The sequence below is a fragment of the Muscardinus avellanarius genome (assembly GCF_963383645.1).
Source record: "Muscardinus avellanarius genome assembly, chromosome: 2".
Lineage (NCBI taxonomy): Eukaryota > Metazoa > Chordata > Mammalia > Rodentia > Gliridae > Muscardinus > Muscardinus avellanarius.
The window spans coordinates 141,559,644-141,579,250 of NC_137787.1; the positions used below are offsets into that span (position 1 = coordinate 141,559,644).

General features: G+C 41.8%; 1 protein-coding gene across 1 annotated transcript in view; it reads left to right on the top strand.

Moving 5' to 3' along the window:
• Window positions 1–19,607, top strand: part of CAB39L (calcium binding protein 39 like) — a gene marked incomplete at its 3' end in the record, with an annotated part of 86,800 nt that overhangs the window by 28,964 nt on the left and 38,229 nt on the right. The window contains exons 4-5 of the mRNA XM_080689090.1: window positions 6,730–6,898; window positions 17,234–17,293. Coding sequence (XP_080545216.1) covers window positions 6,730–6,898; window positions 17,234–17,293 — 229 coding nt within the window. The remainder of the gene's footprint in view (window positions 1–6,729; window positions 6,899–17,233; window positions 17,294–19,607) is intronic.

A 19,607-nucleotide genomic window follows, 5' to 3' on the forward strand; every position in this document is an offset into this window, starting at 1 on the left:
GATCTGTACTTGGTGATTCTCTGTCCTTCTTATGTGGGCACTCAATGCTATAAACTTTCCTCTTAATACTGCCTTCATAGTGTGCCATAGATTTTGGTAAGTTGTGTCTCTGTTTTCATTTATTTCTATAAATTTCTTTATTTCTTTCCTAATTTCCACTCTTACCCGTTCATCATTCCAATAGTATATCATTCAATCTCCATGTATTTGCATAGTTTCTTTTGAGTTTCTTGTTGTTGATTTCTACTTTCATTCTTTTATGGTCTGAAAAGATGCAAGGAATTATATTACATCTTTTGAATTTGCTGGTGCTTTCTTTGTATCCCAGGATGTGATCTATTTTGGAGAAGGTTCCATAGGCTGATGAGAAGAATGTATATTCTGTAGTTCCTGGATGAAATATGTCTATTAGGTTCATTTGGTTTATAGTTTTCTTTAGTTCTAATGAGTCTTTATTCATCTTTTGCCTTGAAGATCGATCCAGTGCTGTGAGAGGCATATTAAAGTCTCCCAGAATTATTGTATTTGTGTCTATTTGAGATCTGATGTCCAGAAGGATTTGTTTTACAAATGTGGTTGCACTCCCATTTGGGGCATAAATATTTATTATCATTAAATCATCTTGGTGTATTGTTCCTTTGACTAAAAGGAAGTGCCCTGATTTGTATCTTCTGATGTGTTTTAAAGTCTGTCTTGTTGGATATCAGGATTGCTACCCCTGCCCTTTTTTGTTCTCCAGTAGCATGGTATATCTTTTTCCACCCTTTTACTTTCAGTCTGTGAATGTCTTTGGCTGTTAGGTGAGTTTCTTACAAACAGCATATATTTGGGTTATGTTTTTTGATCCACTTTGCCAGTCTATGTCTTTTGATTGGGGAGGTAAGTCCTTTGACATTAAGAGTTATTATTGAAATACGATTTTTGTTTTCTGTCATTTTGTGTTCTGTCATCTGGTAACTTTTTCTTCTTTATGTAGAAGCCCGTCTGATCACTTTCCTCTCTTCTCTGGTTCTGAAGTCTGATTATTTTTTTTTTCTTTATGGTTTATTTCTGTAAGTATTTTCTCTAGTGTTGGCTTTGAAATCATTAATTTTTTGAGATTTTGTTTATCTTGAAACACTTTTGTTTCTCCATCAATTTTGAATAGTAGTTTTGCTGGATATAGTAATTTTGGTTGGAAGTTATTTTCTTCCAGGGTCTGAATCACGTTGTACCAGTGTCTCCTAGCATTCATGACCTGGGTTGTATAGTCTGGAGTGATTCTTATTGTTTTGCCTCTGTATATTACTCGACCTTTTGTTCTCACTGCTTTTAAGATCTTTTCCTTGGCCTCTATGTTACTCATTTTATCTATTATGTTGCATGGGGAGGTCCTTCTTTGATCTTGTCTTAATGGTGTTCTGTATGTCTCCTGAACATGAAGAGCTATGTCTCTTTCCATGTTTGGGAAATTCTCTGAAATTATTTCCATGAAGAGATTATGGATGCCTAGTCTGTACCTCTATCCCTTCTTCAATGCCTTTTATCCGTAAGTTAGGACATTTCATGTTGTCCCAAATTTGCTGGATGTTTAGGTTTTGTTGCTGTAATGACTTCTGTATAGTGTTGACAGTGTTTTTGGTTTTGGATGTACTGTCTTCTAATAGTGATATTCTACTTTCCATTTCATCTAATCTTCCAGAATTTCTTTCTATTGCTGACTTCATTTCATTTATTGAGTCTTTCATTTCATTCCAGACCTCTTTCTGATTCTTTCTTAGTATTTCTAGCTTGTCTTTCATTTCCTCTAGACTTGTTTTAAATCCTTTCATCATATTGTAGATCAAGATTCAGAACTCCCCTTCTTGCATTTCTTGTAGATCAGTATTCATGACTTCTGTCATTTCTCCATTATTCCTGGTTCTTATATTTTCAAAGTTCTCAGGCCTTTTTTTCTGATGTCTTACCATCGTTTGTGGGTATTATATTTAGTCCAGTCTTAGTAGTAGGAATTTAGAAAGGTCAATCAGGAAGCAGTACTTTTTCGAGTGGTAAGGGTTGGGTGATGGTGGAATAGCTAGGATGATGGGTGCAGGAGTCAAGTAAGGTAGAATATAATTAGGTTGCAGAAGAATTTAAGTATAATAAGGTTGTATCTGGTTGAGAATTGGAGGAGTTTAGATAGTGAGACTCATGTATTTATTGGAATATTTAAGTATGGAGATGTGAGAAGCTTTGTGTATTAAAGAGATACAGTTAGGGTACAAAGAGAAAGTTTTAAGGGAAGATAGTATATAGTCTAAATTGAGGACTTTGTAGAAGGAGTGGGGGAAAGGAGCAAAGACAAATGGATAAAGAAGCAAAATAAGGTACAAAGGCTAACTATTATACATCATGTATTGACAACAACATGAACAAAAATAAAAATAGACCGCTGAGAGAACAAATAGGGTTAAGAGAATAAACAGGATAAAAATAAAATAAAGTAAAACAAAAATAACTAACCACCATGTGGTATGAAGTGAAAGAAACCCAAGTATAGGTAAAAAAAAAAAAAAGAAGAAGAAGAAGAAGAAGAAACAAGCTAGGTGTGGTGGCGCACGCTTGCTCATAAGTTGCAGATATGCTGCATCTCTCTGTCGCCATTTTCTCCTCCCCCCAGCCCTATTTTTTTATAATTTATTTGGAAATAGCATCTCACTAAGTTGCTGAGAGCCTCACTAAGCTGCTGAGGCTGGCTTCAAACCTGTAACAGCCTTCATTTTATGGTCTCTTAAGTGTTCTGTTAATAATTAACCATGTTTCCCCTTCATGTTTCAGAAAGTGCACTCCTCTTTACAACATATTTTATAATATCCCATCTTCTATCTATTCAGTGTGCACCAGTAGGTGGTTTTCAAATTCTTCTGATAAAGGAAATTGTTATAAATCGGCACTCCTTGTATTCTATGAAGACTCATATCTATCTGAATATACTAGCAGTTAATGTTACTATGAGTTACTCAGGAAATGCTCAATATTTGTGAATATCATTCAGTATAAATGGGACAGAAAGCCGGGCATGGTGGCGCATGCTTATAATGCCAGCATTCAGGAGGCTGAAACCAGAGGATCGCGGTTTGCAGACAGCCTCAGCTACTTAGTGAGACCCTGTTTCAAAATAAAGAATAAAAAAAAAAAGTGGGCAGGGGATGTAGCTCAGAGGTCAAATGCCCCTGGGTTCCATCCCTAGACCCGCAAAAAAATAAATATATAAAAATAAAAAATAATAAATAGGACAGAAATGAGTAAATACCACCCTGACACCCTTGTTTGCTATTTCTCTTACCGTTTTTGTAAATTTGATATTATAAAGTAACCTATTTCCTAAATTGTAGGAAAGAGATTTCATTCTTTTTCTTTTTTCCTTGTGGTACTGGGATTTGAACCCAGGGGCATCCTACCTCCAAGCTATACCCCTCCCAGCCCAATTTTATTTTGAAACAGGGTCTCACTAGGTTGATGAGTTTCTCACTACTTGCTGAGGCTGTCTTTTAATCTGTGATCCTCCTATGTTAACCTCCCAAGTACTGGGATTACAGGCCTTTGCCATCATGCCTGGCTGAGATTTTATTCTTGAATCTAAATGTCATGCAAATACTATGACCTTATAAAGAACAGTTCATTGTTCTTTCTTGCTCAACAAAATGTTCTTGAATGATCTTGAAGTTTTATGTAAGGATGGTTTGATTTCATTTTCAAATATTTTATTTTTCTCATATATTCAATTGTTTTAAATTTAATTTTTTTGTGTGTGGTACTGGGGTCCCTGGAAACCCTTCTACCTCTGGGCTACACTCCCAGACCCCTATTTTTTATATTTTTATTTGGAAACAAGATCTCTTAAACCAGCACAGCTGGCTTCGAACCTGCGCAATCCTCCTGTCTCCGCCTCCCAAGCGTGGGGATTACAAGTGTGCGCCACCACGCCCAGATTAAATTTAATTTTTTATATTTTTTATTTTCAGAAATCATAGTAAATCTGAACGGTCACTTAAGTCCTCTGTAGATGTTGTTTTTGTCCTATTCTCAAAGAAAGCACCTTTTTGTCGCGTCCCTCGACCAGCGATTAAGACACGACACGAAGCTCTTCTTGCAAGCCGTTTATTCAGGATACTAGTAATGGCGGAATGGCGAAGATCTGCCTCGCGCAGGGCATTATAAACATTAACTCCCCCAATCACTTCTTGCCACATCTCACTCACTCACTGGCTCACGCTCGTCAGGTCACCACCACGTCATGTGTTACGCAACCCTAGCCTCCAAATATGGAGTTGCTTCCTGCACAGCCATGTGCCTAATCAAGCTCAGAGGCAGGAAGCCGGCGCCATCTTTCAATGGCGGCTCACCACACCTTTTCAAGAATTGAGATATTTAAAGTTGCTTTTTTAATGGTTTTTGTACAAAAAACATAAAAACTAGTACTTTTTTGTGTTTTGTTTATTTGTGGTACTGGGGCTTGAACCTAGGGCCATTCTACCTCCAACCTACTCCCCCAGCCCTCTTGATTTTTTGTTTTGAGGCAGTCTCACTAGGTGATGGGAGTTTCACTCCTTTTTGAAGGTGTAGCAAACCTGTGTTGATTCTATCTCAACCTCCCAGGTGTTGGGATTGCAGGTGTGCACCACCACATCTGGCTCAGCAGTGTTTAAATGCAACGGTAAATGAGAGTCCATTTAGAAACTTGATCAGACTTAAAATTTTTTATTCTGTATTCACGTCTCAATGCTTCACAACTCTATCTTCCTTGGCTCTGCCCTTCCTGTATTAACCACAGAATTGTCAATTATATAATTTTAATACAAGCCTGGACTTATTTGGGAGAAGTATTGTTCATTTTTCTGAAATCTTATCACACATTGAAATGTAACTCAGACCTAGGTATATTTCGATGTTGAATTTGACATTTGAGAGACTGTTGCTAATTAGAAATGGAACAGATGTGGTATGTTGGTCCTGAACTATTTCATACAGTAGATGCTGTGTCTTTCTGGTGTAGTTTTGCTGTGAGCTATAATTCCACTTCATCATTTCAGTGCGCCAGTCAATCAAGCCACAGTACTTCACTGATCATCTGTTGCTTACAGATCATATTTCTATATAAATCTCCCCACTTCCTGAACTCCAGATGGGTATATTCTCCTGCCAAGGAGACATTGCCACTTAGATATCAGCCATCCCAAAGGTAAAGTGGTTGGCAGCAGTTTCTTCTTAATTTCTTCATGAACCAGTTCCTCTAATAGTTTATTCGTCTTAATAAATGGCGTCATCATCCACCCACCTCTTCAAGCTAAAAATCATGGAAATCATTCTCGAAATCTGCCCTTTCCAAATTTCCTCCCACCCAGTCTCCCCTCCAACATTGGCCGGTCCCCTGGCTCTTCCTCCAGACAGTGCTGGACTCTGCTCCTGGTCTGGGTCTGTGTTCCCAGCGCCCTGCGAGCTGCCACGCCCGTGCTGGGCCGAAGCCCGGTCCTTCCCAGTCTCTGAGCTTCCTCTCCAGCTCCCAGCTCACTCCTTGCTGCCTTTCAATACTTTCTCCATGAGTAGTCACATCAGCCTTTTCCCCTTTTTGTAGTGCTGAGGACTGAGCCCTTGCTAGGCAAGTAAGTGCTCTACACCCAGCCCCGGAGCCATCTTTTCAGAGCATAAGTTAGACTGTGTTCATTTCTTGCTTTAAACCCTCCAAAGGCTTCCCATCACATTTAAAACCAAACTGCTAGCCGGGCATGGTGGCGCACACTTGTAATCCCAGCATTCGGGAGGCTGACACCAGAGGATCGTGGTTCACGGCCAGCCTCAGCTACTTAGTGAGGCTCTCCACAACTCAGTGAGATCCTGTTTCAAAATAAAGAATAAAAAATTGGGCAGGGATTGTAGCTCGGAGGTCAAATGCATCCCCAGACCTGCAATAAATAAATAAATAAATAAATAAATAAATAAATAAATAAAACCAAAGTGCTTACCTTGGCTTACAAACCTGCATATGATTGGAGCCTGCATATTTCTCTTGCCTGGTGGCCAGCCACTCAGCACTGCTCCCTACGTGCCACCACCCTGGCCGTATTTCTTTTCTCGCTCACCAAGCTTGTTCTTGCCTTGGCGCCTTAGGCAGGTGCGCTTTCCCTTCAATCTAAAGTAAAAATTGCTGGGTGTGGTGGCACCGGCCTCAGTACTTGGGAGGCTGAGACAGGAAGATCACAGATTCAAGACCAACCTCAGCAATGTAGCAAGACTTTCAGCAACCTAACAAGACCCTCTTTCAAAACCAAAAATAGGTAGACTGACCCTGGGTTCAATCCACAGTACAAAATAAAAAGTAAAAATTAAGCAGTCACTCACATACACAAAATTTAGTCACACACTGTAATATTTCCTGGTTTATTGTCTGTGGTGTTCACGGTACTTCTGAGTATATATTGTTTATGTTCTGCCTCCTCCTCCCAACCAGACACACTCTCACTAAGATACAAGGGCTGCCGAGGCAGTGACCAACCCCGAAAGCTTGCGGCTGTAGCTTCACATCTGGAATGGAGCCACACACACAGTAGATAGACAACACTATTCTGAATGAATGGTGTTTGAACGAATTGTGACAAATGGAATCTGTTTCCATCAGTAGTGGTATTCAAATGGTTCTCTTTATACCCTTGATACTGCTTTGTAAATGGGATGACAGAGTTCTCTGTTTCTCTCTTATTTGTGCTTTAGATACGAAGCCCCACAGATTGCCTTACGCTGTGGGATTATGCTGAGAGAATGTATCCGACATGAACCACTTGCCAAAGTCATTCTCTTTTCCGACCAGTTCAGAGATTTCTTCAAGTATGTGGAGTTATCAACATTCGATATTGCTTCGGATGCCTTTGCCACTTTTAAGGTAAAGTTTTTTTTTCTGAATCAGCTAGATCATTTAGTTAAAGAATATTGGCCTCTGAAGAGGCAAGTTAAGTTTAAAAAGTGTGCCACGCACGGTGGCCCATGCCTGTAATCCCAGTACTTGGGCCTCAGCAATTTAGCATTTTAGCAACTTAGTGAGACCCTGTTTCCAAATAAAAGAAAGGGCTGGGGTTCTAGCTCAGAAGCAGAATGCCCTGGGTTCAAGTCTCAGTGCCACCAAAACAAATAAACAAAAACACCCAAATTTAAATCCTAAGCTTTCACTTGAGATACATAAGCACAGAAGACCTCGGGAAAGATATTCAGGAAATAGCAACAGATGTTATCGCCAAGGGAGAGGAGCTGCATAAAAAAGGAGATGGAAAATTACATTTTGGATGATAAAGGCTATCTCATTATTCATCTGTGTAATTATTTTTATTTCTGCAGGATGGAAACAAAACAGTAGTAAATTCCATTAGCATTTTGATAATATGACTGGTCATTCATATAAATATTTGTATTTTGTGTGTGTGTGGTACTGGCATGGAACCCAGGGGCTTTTTTTACCTCTGGGCTATACTCCCAGACCTATTTTATATTTTATTTGGAACAGGGTCTCACTAAGTTGCTGAGAGCCTCACTAAGTAGCTGAGCCTGGCTCTGAACCTGTGCGATCCTCCTGTCTCAGCCTCCCAAGCACTGAAATTACAAGCGTGCACCACCACACCTGGCCTAAATATTTGTATTTTAATAGTATAGATAATCAGCTGGGTGTGGTGGCCCACACTTGTAATCCCAGTACTTGGGAGGCTGAAACAGGAGGATCACAGGTTCACAGACAGCCTCAACTACTTAGTGAAACTCTCTGCAACTTAGTGAGACCCTGTTTCAAAACAAAGAATAAAAAGCAGAGCTGTAGGCCGGGCGTGGTGGCGCACGCTTGTAATCCCCGCACTTGGGAGGCAGAGACAGAAGGATCGCGCAGGTTCGAAGCCAGCAGCGCACGCTGGTTTAGGAGACCCTGTTTCCAAATGAAAATGTAAAAATAGGTCTGGGAGTGTAGCCCGGAGGTAGAAGGGCTTCCAGGAACCCCAGTATACCACCAAAAAAAAAAAAAAAAAGTAGGGCTGTGGGTGTAGCTTGGAGGTAGAATTCTCCTAGGTTCAATCTCCAGTACCGCAAAAAAAAAAGTATAGATAATCATTATCACCTATAGTTTTATCATCCAGTATCTATTTGCCATTTCCCCGTCTTTCAAAACCCTGGCAACCATTCCACTTTTCTGTTTCTATGTGTTCTGTCACCAAAAAGAAAAAGAGAGAGAGAGAGAGAAAGAGAGAGAGAGAGATTTAGAGTTTATCAGAAAAGACTATAACTTGCAGGGCATGGTGGCTCATACTTGTAATCCCAGCACTTGGGAGGCTGAGACAGGAGTATCGCACAGGTTCAAAGCCAGCACTCAGCTACTTAGGCTCTCAGCAACTTAGTGAGACCCTGTTTCCAAACAAAATATAAAATAGGTCTGGAGTATAGCCCAGAGGTAGAAAGCCTCTGGGTTCCACCCCCAGTACTACCAAAAAAAAAAAAAAAAAAAAAAGAGCATAACTAATTTTCAAACAAAAACACCAGAAGTTAAAGTTACACTTTCAGTGAGCGATGCTACCTCCACAGTTTCTACTTTAGAAAACCATTTGCTTATGCTTATGCTCTCGCCATTACTTAATATATTTTGAAATTGATATCAATGCTTCAGGTTCATTTTTCAATAAAGAAAAATCTATATCCTTAGCAGATAAAAGCTTTTTGGCTTTTTGTTTTGTTTTTGTGGTGCTGGGGGTTGAACCTAGGGGCATTCTACCTCCAAGCTGCACCTCGAGCCCTGTCTTATTTTTTATTTGGAAACAAGATCTCAATAAATAGCTGACAGCCTCACTGAGTTGCTGAGGCTGGCTTCAAACCTTTGATCCTACTGTCTCAGCCTTCTGAGTACTGGGATTACAAGTGTGTGCCATGGTGCCTGGCTCAAGTAAATGTTTTGGAAACAAAAAGCTACTTGGCCTCCAGATCATTGTATAAGCTGGGCAGTCCACTTAGAACTGTTTCTGTTTGGGTAATAGCAATAGTTATAATGATCAAATAATTTAAGATGTCTACTATAGAGTCTGATTTTCTTTAGTATCCGCCAAATTGACTCTAAAAGCCATTTCAGAAGAGGAATCCCCAAAATATTATAAGCTGATGATATACAGCTATCACTAAAAAATAGGCTATTAGACAGGGTATGGTGGTACACACCTGTAATCCTAGTTTTTGGGATGCTAGCTATTACTCAGTGCATTTTGAAGAGGTACCTAAATTCTATTTAAAAGTATTCTAGCTTACATGGTCACAGTGGAAGGAAGTGTCAGGGAGCAGAACGAGTCTGTAATGGCTGGAGACGTGAGTGGGGCAGAAGGAAGGAGGACCCAAGGAAGGGGCAGAGCTCGACTGAGAGGCCCCTGTGCAAGGAGGCTGGAAGGTGTTAGAGAACCTGGGCCTCCAGGGAGCCAGCCCACACAAACCTGGAGCACATCTGGCCAGGCAATGGGATGGAGAGACTGAACTGGCCATGTTCTCCTGCCACGAAGGACGCAGTTTAAGGATGATGGTCATATTCGGAGGGTGTGCCAGGGAGACCCCAGGTTGTGCTGGTTTTCCCAGGAGCCTATGAGGAGGGTGAGCCCATTCACTGGGCACCTTTGTTATTCACAGGTGTGCAGGTGTAAATGGGCTAAGACCAGAAGAAAGGAGCCGCAGCACGGAGTTTCCCCCAGGGCCTTGGGCACCTTGCTGTCACGCAGCCAATGCCGTGTGGCACAGAGCTGGAAGGGCGAGGCCAGAGCCCACTCAGGTCCCCCTCACCGCTCTCTCAGTCCAGCCCAGCCCTGGGCAGAGTAGGCAGGATAGAATAGCCCATGCCAAGAAGTCTTGAGGTATAGAAAAGAAGAAGAGGAAGGGCAGACGAGAGAAGGGAAAGAGAAGCAATTCAGAAAAACTCAGTTCCTGTGCCAGAGCTGGCCTCCAAAGAATGAAGGTGCCAAAAGGCCAAAGGAAGAGGCAGGCGCATCCGGCAGCGCACACAGTGTGACTTACTGAAGACGTACAAGAGCACATGTTGGGGGCAGCAAGGTCGAGGGATCCTGCATCCAAGGCAAGAGGAGGGAGTTTAGATGCTAAGTTGGACAAAGGTGGGCTGTGGCCAATTGGAGTGTATCTGGGCTTTCTCAAAAACTTTTAACATGTCAAACATCAGTTAAAAAACAGTCCAAAGCCGGGCGTGGTGGCGCACGCTTGTAATCCCCGCGCTTGGGAGGCAGAAACAGGAGGATCGCGCAGGTTCGAAGCCAGCCCCGCACGCTGGCTTAGGAGACCCTGTTTCCAAATAAAAATGTAAAAAATAGGTCTGGGAGTGTAGCCCGGAGGTACAAGGGCTTCCAGGAACCCCAGTACCACCAAAAACAAAAAAAAAACAAAAAAAAACAGTCCAAGCCAGACGTGGTGGTGCACGCTTGTATTCCCAGTAGTTAAAAGGCTGAGTCAGAAGGATCATGGTTTGCAGACAGCCTCAGCTACTTCGTGGGACCCTGTTTCAAAATAAAAAAATAAAAAATAGGGCTGGGAATATAGCTCAGTGGTAGAATACCCCTGGGTTCAATCCCCAGTACTGCAAAAAAAAAAAAAAAAAAAAAAAGGAAAGAAAGAAAGAAAAGGGAGAGAGAAAAGAAAAAGAAAGAACGATGAGTGAATGAATGAATCTGGGCATCAGTTACCGCCATCGCTCCCCTGACCATCTCAACAACTGTTTATCCTATAGGGTTTGGAATGGGTGCCAGGGTCACCTGGCAGGCAAGAGGGTGGCTATGACCCAGATGTCTATAGTCACATCAAGTTGGATCCCTACAAGGAAGATTAAAGAGAAGGAGGAAAAACAAAGATTCAGAGCCAGGACAAAGCAGATTAGCAAGAGCAGTGAAGAACAGGGAGGGGCCGGGATGGGGCTCAGTGGCAAAGCGCTTGCCCTAGTCTGATCCCCAGTTTCAAAAAGACACACACACAAAAAAAATCAGAAAACCAATTAGGCTAAGTGCATGCACTCAGAGGGAGGGAGGAAGCCAGGTCTGGTGGCACGTGCCTGTAATCCCAGTACTCGTAAGGCTGAGACCGAGGATCCCAGGTTCAAAGCCAGCCATGGCAACTTAGTGAGACCCTCAGGAACCCAGCAAAAGTGTTTCCAAAACAAAAAGAAGAAGGGGATGAGGGGTGTGTCTCGGAGGCGGAAGCCTCTGGATTCAGTCCCCAGTACCTCAAGATAAATGAATGAATAAATAGATAGAGTGAGGGAAGGAAAGAAAAGAAAAGGAGGAAAGGCCTGGGAACCAACTCCACAGAGAGAACGCTGTGAATCCCAGGAGCCTTGTCCATCTCACGGGTGGCTCAGGCTCACCAACAAAATAAACACAGTAGGGGGGCGGCGGGTGAGCCCAGGAGGGGCGACTCGCGGGCACGAGGTGAGGCAGGCTGAGGTTTCATCATACATGAAGCGTGGCATCCAACACAAAGTGTGACTCCATTACTTTTGAGCAAAATGCCCATGTCTGAAAAAACAAGGATTTATTTTCTAATAATAGATATGGTAGTCCCATTTTTCTATCAGATGGCTCTTTGCTGTCATGGAAACTAGTTCCTTCTAAAAAATAAAAGACCATAAGTAGGATTTCACATAATTACAAACATAGAACACATTCTAATGGAGAGGATAAAGAAAATCCCTAGTGAATATTTGTTTTTGGAAACCTGCCCAAAGAATTACCACATAATTTAATAGGATGAAATATACTTAGGGCTGGAGGTGTATCTCACTAGTAGAGCACTTACCTAGCATGCAGAGACCCTGGGCTCAATCTTCAGCACTGCAACAATAAATAAGTAAGAAAAGAATAAAACATACTTGAACCTAATTTTTTGCTACCATATATATTCAGCCCAATTTAATTTTCAACAATACCGAGGCACAAAAATAAGCTATGATGTTAGATTGTACTTCAGTCTATTTCCTATTGAACCTAAGTCAGTTGCTTGAAAACCTAAGTAACAATAAAAAGTTTTCTAGCATGTTGCCAGTACTGAAAACACCAGTTTTCTGTATTTTACCAAAATGCTTGTGTTTAATGTAACAAGAACCATGTCGCTTTGGGGCTTTTTATTCATCTTGGTACAAGGGATTGAATTTAGGAGACATTCTACCTCTGAGCTACACTTCCAAACCAATTTCATTTTTTTTATTTTGAAACAGTCTCCCTAGGTTTCTAAGAGTCTTGCTAAGATGCTACAGTTGTCCTTCAACCTGTGATTATCCTGCCTTAGTCTCTCAAGTACTGAGATTACAGGCGTGCTCTACCACTCCCAGGTCTTGTTGGGTTTTTTAGTCTTTTAGGATCACCTTTTTTGTTTTACTCCTAGATAACTGTTACTCATTTTTATCATTAATGTTGTTCTTATTTTTCCCATTGTACTATCTACCATATAATCCTTTTGTTAAAAAAAATCTTATAACTGTACCTCTCCAAAAATCTGTGCCAGTATTGATTTCCAGTAAGAATGTAAAGGTGGCCAGAGCCTGGGTTGGCAGGGAGAAAACAACATCTTTTCCTGTTATACTTCAGAACAACCCCACCCTTCTCCTTTGCCCTGATGTTAACTTATAGTAAGAATGTAGAGACAGAGCCTTTAGCCTTCAAAATACATATATGTAATTAAAAGCCCCAAGATCACAGGTAGTTCAGCCTGCCTCATCTTAAACATCTATAAAGATAGCAAGAGCCTTATGCCTGGCTCCTAGGGATTACACGCGGCTGCACTGGCTGCAATTAGTGCCTCTATCTCCCTCCTCTTCTCTGTGACCTGGCCTTGATGTGCAGGATGTAAGCTCCACAGGTTATTTCAAAGCACCAACTAATGGGCCAGCAAGACAGCAGAAGTAGAAAATAGATATGCCTAAACTTAACAAGTACAGTGGCCAGAGGCAAGATAATGCTGCCTGCTTAAAATGAGTTGCTAGCCCCTTGTCTTGATAACGCCAATGAGAACATACCAATAAGAAAACTCTGTTTAAGGGCCGGGGTCCAGAAAGAGGGAGAGTTCCACTTTCGGGCTCTTCAGTGTGTCTCAGTCACACTGCTTTTCTGCTCTTCCCCTTCTGTTTCCTACTGGCTTTGGAATAAATATTTACTTAAGCTGCAACTGAGCTGTCAATTAGTTCTTTAATTAATTTCCCCATTCAATATATATCTCCTTGAATCAAGGAAAAGAGCCCATTGCGCTGTTACAACCGTATAAGGCCATTACAATCCATGTAATTTTTGTGTGCCTGTGTGTGGTGCTGGGGATTTAACCCAGGAGCATGCTACCTCTGAACTAGCCCACCAGACCAATTTTATTTTTCATTTCGAAACAGGGTCTCACTAAGTTGTTGACGGCCTCACTAAATTGTTGAGGCTGGCCATAAACCTGTGATCCTCCTGTCTCAGCCTCCCAAGTACTGGGGTTTCAGGCATGTACCACCCCGCCTGGAAAGTCCATGTAACTGAAGTTCTATGAATTCCATCTTTCTGCCACTTGATCAGCTGTGTGTCCTTGAGCAAACTAGTTAACCTCCGAATTTTATTTTCCTCATCTTTGAAATGAAGAAAATCATCTCTGCTGATAGAATTGTTGTGAAGATTAGAATAGCATATACCCAGTGCTTGGCACATTCCCTTAGGGAACCCTCAATAAATGCTGATGGCAGCTGGCACGTGGCTTGTGTCCCTGCAGCTGAGTGTCCCTGTTGCTCCACCCCGGGGTTCTCACAAGCACAATTCACTAAAAATACCTATATTGGGGTTTGGGGCATAATACCTATACTATGAGTAAATTAGCCCTGTCAGACCAGAATATTGGAAAGTGGGATGAAAGAATACACTACTTCAAGTATTTTTTTAATTCTTAAAAATCTGAGAGTCGGGCGTGGTGGCTCACCCTTGTAATCCCAGCATTCAGGAGGCTGAAACCGGAGGATCGTGGTTCGCGCACAGCCTCAGCAACTTAGTGAGGCCCTTTGCAACTCAGTGAGACCCGGTTTCAAAATAAAGAATAAAAAATAGGGCTGGGGGTGTAGCTCGGAGGTAGAATGCCCTTGGGTTCCATTCCCAGTAACACACACACACACACACACACACACACACACACACACACACGACCATTGTTTCTTTTGGAATTTTCCGCTTTTTCCTGATTGGGCAGGATACTAGCTAGTGTTTTGTGGGGTCTTCCCACTCAGTTATGTGATCTATAATAAAGTAGCAACTAATCTGTCTAGTACTGTGTATACATAAGCATGTATGTATGTATATATGGTATTCTCCAGTTTTGTGCATACATGTGTGTACATACGTTTGGGTGTGTACCTATGTGTATGTTATAGACACACTCAAGTGTAGGCATGTAAGGGAGACGAGAGCACATCATTTATTGGCTATACCTCTCATATGTAAATGAAGGAATTCTACTTTCTCATATTAGATTTTCCTATTGTTGGATTTTTAAGTCATTTTAATTTGGGGGGTTACTGAAGGTTGATCCCAGGGTCATTCAACCTGTGAGCTATACCCCCAGCCCTGTTTTACTTTTTAGTTTGAAATAGGATCTCACTAGGTTGCTAAGGCCTGGCTAAGTTGCTGAGACTGACCTCAAATTTTAGATCCTCCTGTCTCAGCCTCCCAAGTACTGGAATTACAGGTGAGTACTATCACACCTGGCTCCTTTTTCTTATTATTAAAATAGAAAAGTGGGCATGGTGGCTTATGCTTGCAATCCTGGTACTTGGGAGGCTGAGACAGGAGGATCACAGGTTTGCAGCCAACCTCAGCAATTTAGCAAGACCCTCTGAACTTTGTGAGACCCTGTTTCAAAAAACAAAAAATAAAATAGGACTGAGAGTGTAGCTTAGAGGTAGAATGTCTCCTAAACTCAATCCTCAGTACAAAAAAAAAAAAAAAAAAAATTAAGCTAGAAAAAGGTAGGCCTTGCCTTGGTTGTAGCCTGGGGGAATTTTTAATTAAGTACGTATTAAAGCATAGGCTTTATTTTGGAAAACTTTAAAACTCTCTTGTTTTTAGTTAAAATCTGCACAGTCACCAAGCAGAGCATTTGGCCTCTGAGCATGTAAAAGGGATTAGGTGAGGCCTGTTTTCTTTCAACATTAAGGTGAAGTAGGAGATAATTAGGTGTGACTTGAAGACAGCCAAAGGTCCCTTCGTGCTTTTGTGCGGTTCATATATTTAATAAGACGAGGCTGTTTCTTTTTGACTTTGAAAAGAGGCACCATGTTACGTAGTCAGTTGTACCGTGCGTGCAAGACATCTTGTTCACCTAGAGCAGGACAACGCTGCAGCTGGTCCTGTGCTTCCCAGAGTTCGAGGCACCTTGTTTCTATCACACTAAATCTCAATATGATGTATAATTATAATGCACCAATGAAAGTACATGTCAAAAAAGCAGTGGACAGGAAGCCGGGCGTGGCGGCACATGCCTGTAATGCCAGTACTTCGGAGGCAGAGACAGGATTGCAGGTTCAAGGCCAGTGTGCAGTAACTTAGTAAGACTGTTTCAAAATTAAAATTGAAATAGGGCTAGTGGTGTAGCTCGGGAGTAGAAGCCTCAGGGTTCAATACCCACTACCACCATCACAGTAACAATGAAAACAATGTTTAGAAGGAAAAAATGAAAGGTTAAAATCCCTGAAAAGCGTTAATTTGTGAGATAAGATTGTAAGCCATACAGAAATTCTTGTTTTTTTTTTTTAATATTCCTAGCTGGGTGTGGTGGTGCCCATTTGTAATCCCAGCACTTGAGAGGCTGAGACAGGAGGATCTCAGGTTCAAAGCCAGCCTTGGCAATGTAGCAAGGTTCTCAGAAAACTAGTGAGACCCTGTTTCCAAAGAAAGAAATAAAATTGGGCTGCAGCATAGCTTGGAAGTAAAATGCCTCTAGGTTCAATTCTCAGTACCAAAAAAAAAAAAAAAAATTCTGTAGAGTCAGGTGCAAGTGGAGCATGCCTGTAATCCCAGTACTTTGAGAAGGTGAGACTGGAGGATTGCAGGTTCATGACCAGCCTCAGCAATTTAGCAAGGCCCTCCACAATTTAGGGAGACCCTCTTTCAAAATAAAATAGGACTGAGATTGTAGCTCAGAGGTAGAATGCCCCCGGGTTCCATCCCCAATGCCACAAGAAAAATTAAAAAGCATGAAAAATTACTCCTATAAACACCAGCACTAAGAGCCAGGCATGGTGTCTCACACTTGTAATCCCAGCATTTGGGAGGCTGAGACTGGAGGATCACGGTTTGTGACCAGCCTCAGCTACTTAGTGAAGCCCTCTGCAACTCAGTGAGACCCGGTTTCAAAATAAAGAATAAAAAATAGCGCAGGGGGTGTAGCTCAGGTTGAATGTCCCAGGGTTCCATCTCCAGACCCGCAAAAATAAACAAATTAATACCAGCACTAAGGAGGCTGAGGCAAGAGTGTCCTTTGAACTCAGGAGTCTAAAACCATCATGGACAACATAGCAAGACCCTGTCTCAAAATAAATAAATTATTAATGACTTTTTTGACTTATATCATAGTAAAAGAATGTATCATAATAAAAGTATCACACTTTACTTTTATTTTTATCATAATCACAATGTAGAGTTAATGGCTTCAAGAAATATATTATAAATTTTTCTCTTAGGTGCTATTTATTTTACCAGCTAAATTATATCTATGATAAATTTAACAATAATATGTATTTAGAATACTAGATTTATTTATTTATTTATTTATTTATTTATTTATTTATTTTATTTTTGCAAGTCTGGGGATGGAACCCAGGGGCATTTGACCTTCGAGCTACACCTCCTGCCCTATTTTTTATTCTATATTTTGAAACCGGGTCTCACTGAGTTGCAGAGGGCCTCACTAAGTAGCTGAGGCTGTCTGCGAACCGTTATCTTCCTGTCTCAGCCTCCAGAATACTAGATTTAATGCTACTATTTTATTGTTGTTTTTAACCCAAAACAAAAGTGTATTTCCCATCCTGCAGTAGGAATGGAAATAATTTTGTCATGTAAGTGAAAATGTTCTTTTGTAACTCTTGACATGTTTAGAATGACTGAAATTATCAAACCTTAGAAGGAAGAGGCTGATTTAAATTTTATTATATTGTTAGATTTACTAGCCATAATAATTTTATTGCACTTGGCTATTCTCTTTCCAGGATTTATTAACCAGACATAAAGTGTTGGTAGCAGACTTCTTAGAGCAAAATTATGACACGGTAAGTAGAAACCATTTCCTCTCTTTTGCCCCTCTTAGATTTTTGAAGGGTCACCCCTATTTATCATCCATACTCTGTACCAACCATACTCTGCGGTACCTCAGTTGGTTTATGGTAGGAGGTCAGGATTTCTTCATTTTTCACATCTTTTCCTGTTGTGCTTTGGAGCTCCAAGAAAAGACCACAACTCCTGCCTGCTTTGATTGTGTGTGTGCACGTGTGTGTGTGTGTGTGTGTGTGTGTGTGTGTGTGTGTGTGTGTTGCTGGGGATTGAACTCGGGCATTCTAGCACTGAGCTACACTCCCAGACTGATTTTTATCTTTTACTTGAAAACAGGGTCTCCCTAAGTTGCTGGGGCTGGCTTCAAACCTGTAATTTTCCTGCCTCAGCCTTCCAAATGCTGATGCTTTGATTTTGGTTTAAGAAAACCCAGGTAGGCCGGGCGTGGTGGTGCACGCTTGTAATTCCCGCGCTTGGGAGGCTGAGACAGGAGGATCGCGCAGGTTTGAAGCCAGCCTCAGCTACTTAGTGAGGCTTTCAGCAACTTAGCGAGACCCTGTTTCCAAATAAAATATAAAAAAGGTCTGGGAGTATAGCTCGGAGGTAGAAAGCCTCTGGGTTCCACCCCTAGTACTACCAAAAAACAACAACAACAACAAAAAAAAAAAAAAGAAGACCCGGGTGCTGTGAGCATAGCTCAGTGGTAGAGTGCTTGCCTAGCATGCACAGGGTCCTGGGGTTCAGTTCCCAGCACCAACTAGACCAAAGAATATCCATGTTATTCTTTATTTATTTTAGTGATACCAGGGATTGACTCCATGGGCCTTTCACCTCTGAGCTATACCCCTAACCCTTTTACTATTTACTCTGTGCTGGCCTTGCCAGAGCTTCTCCTCTATCAACCTCTCAAGTACTGGGATTACAGGCTTGTGCCACTGTGCCTGGCTCCCATGTTACTCTTAAGAGCCAGTGGGGAACCCCAAATGGAAGAGCACCGCACCCTGACTAAAATAAATCATTTATTTGGTTGATAATTAGACTTATTAGTAAAAGGATCAGAATGTTTTCTGCCTTCCAATTCCATATTCTCCCTCCCCTCCTCTCCCTCCTCTCCCTCCTCCTCCTCCTTCTCTCCCTCCTCCTCCTCCTCCTCCTCCTCCTCCTCCTCCTCCTCCTCCTTCTCCTCCTCCTCCTTCTTCTTCTCTCATTGCTTGGGATCGAACCTGGGGACATTTATTTTAATTTTTTTTTTTTGAAACAGGGTATCACTAAGTTGTTGGTAGCCTCACTGAATTGCTGAGGCTGGCTGCAAAACTTCAATCCTCCCGTCTCATCCTCCCAAATACTGGGATTATATGTGTGTGCCACCACACCTAGCTCCAATTTCCTTTTCTGACAGTGGATCCAGATCATCTTCTTGAGATTCAGCTGAAATGTCACTCTTCTAGGAAGCTTTCCCTAGTCCTGTCCTCCCCAAACACATGCACACTATCTCTTATATCTTTTTTTTCTTTATTTTGGTGGTACTGGGGTTCCTGGAAACCCCTTCTACCTCCAGGCTACACTCCCAGACCTATTTTATATTTTAATTTGGAAACAGGGTCTCTTAAGCCAGCACAGCTGGCTTCCAACCTGCTCGATCCTCCTGTCTCCGCCTCCCAAGCGCGGGGATTACAAGCCTGCGCCACCACGCCCGGCCTCTTCCTTGTTTTTTACTCTGCATTTTTCTGTCTGGCCCTCAAGCTCCCCGAGAGGCGGGAACCTTGCCCACAATGCTCACAGCGCAGGGCTTCAGCACACAATGCGAACTTCCCTCTGCATCTCGCCTCACTGTGTGTAGTGCAAAACGAAAACGGTGGTAAGGGCTACCTCACAGGCCTGTTGGCAGAATTCAACAGTTTCAAGTCTAGCACCGGACCTTGGCGCGCTCAGTATTGGTTTTTATCATTATTAGTTGATCCCTCGCCACCTGCATAGTGCCATGCGCATGGTGGTGTTCAATGATTGGTGAATGAACAGATCCGTCCAAGAACAGACATCCTTTTACTAACTGTAAACAACAGAAGCCGCACAATTAAGTAGAACATGTAACATATCTAGAAGTGATAAATTACAAGTTTGGTTCAAGTGTTGACTTAGATACTGTAGCCCAGCACTGTCCAGTCCATGCCTGCTACAAACTCAGGTACTAAATTAATTTAAAATGCTTTGTAGTTAAGCCAGGCACGGTAGCACACACCTGTAATTCCAGTACTTGGGAGGCTGAGACAGGAGGATCACAGTTTTGAGGCCAGTCTCAGTAACTTAGTGAGA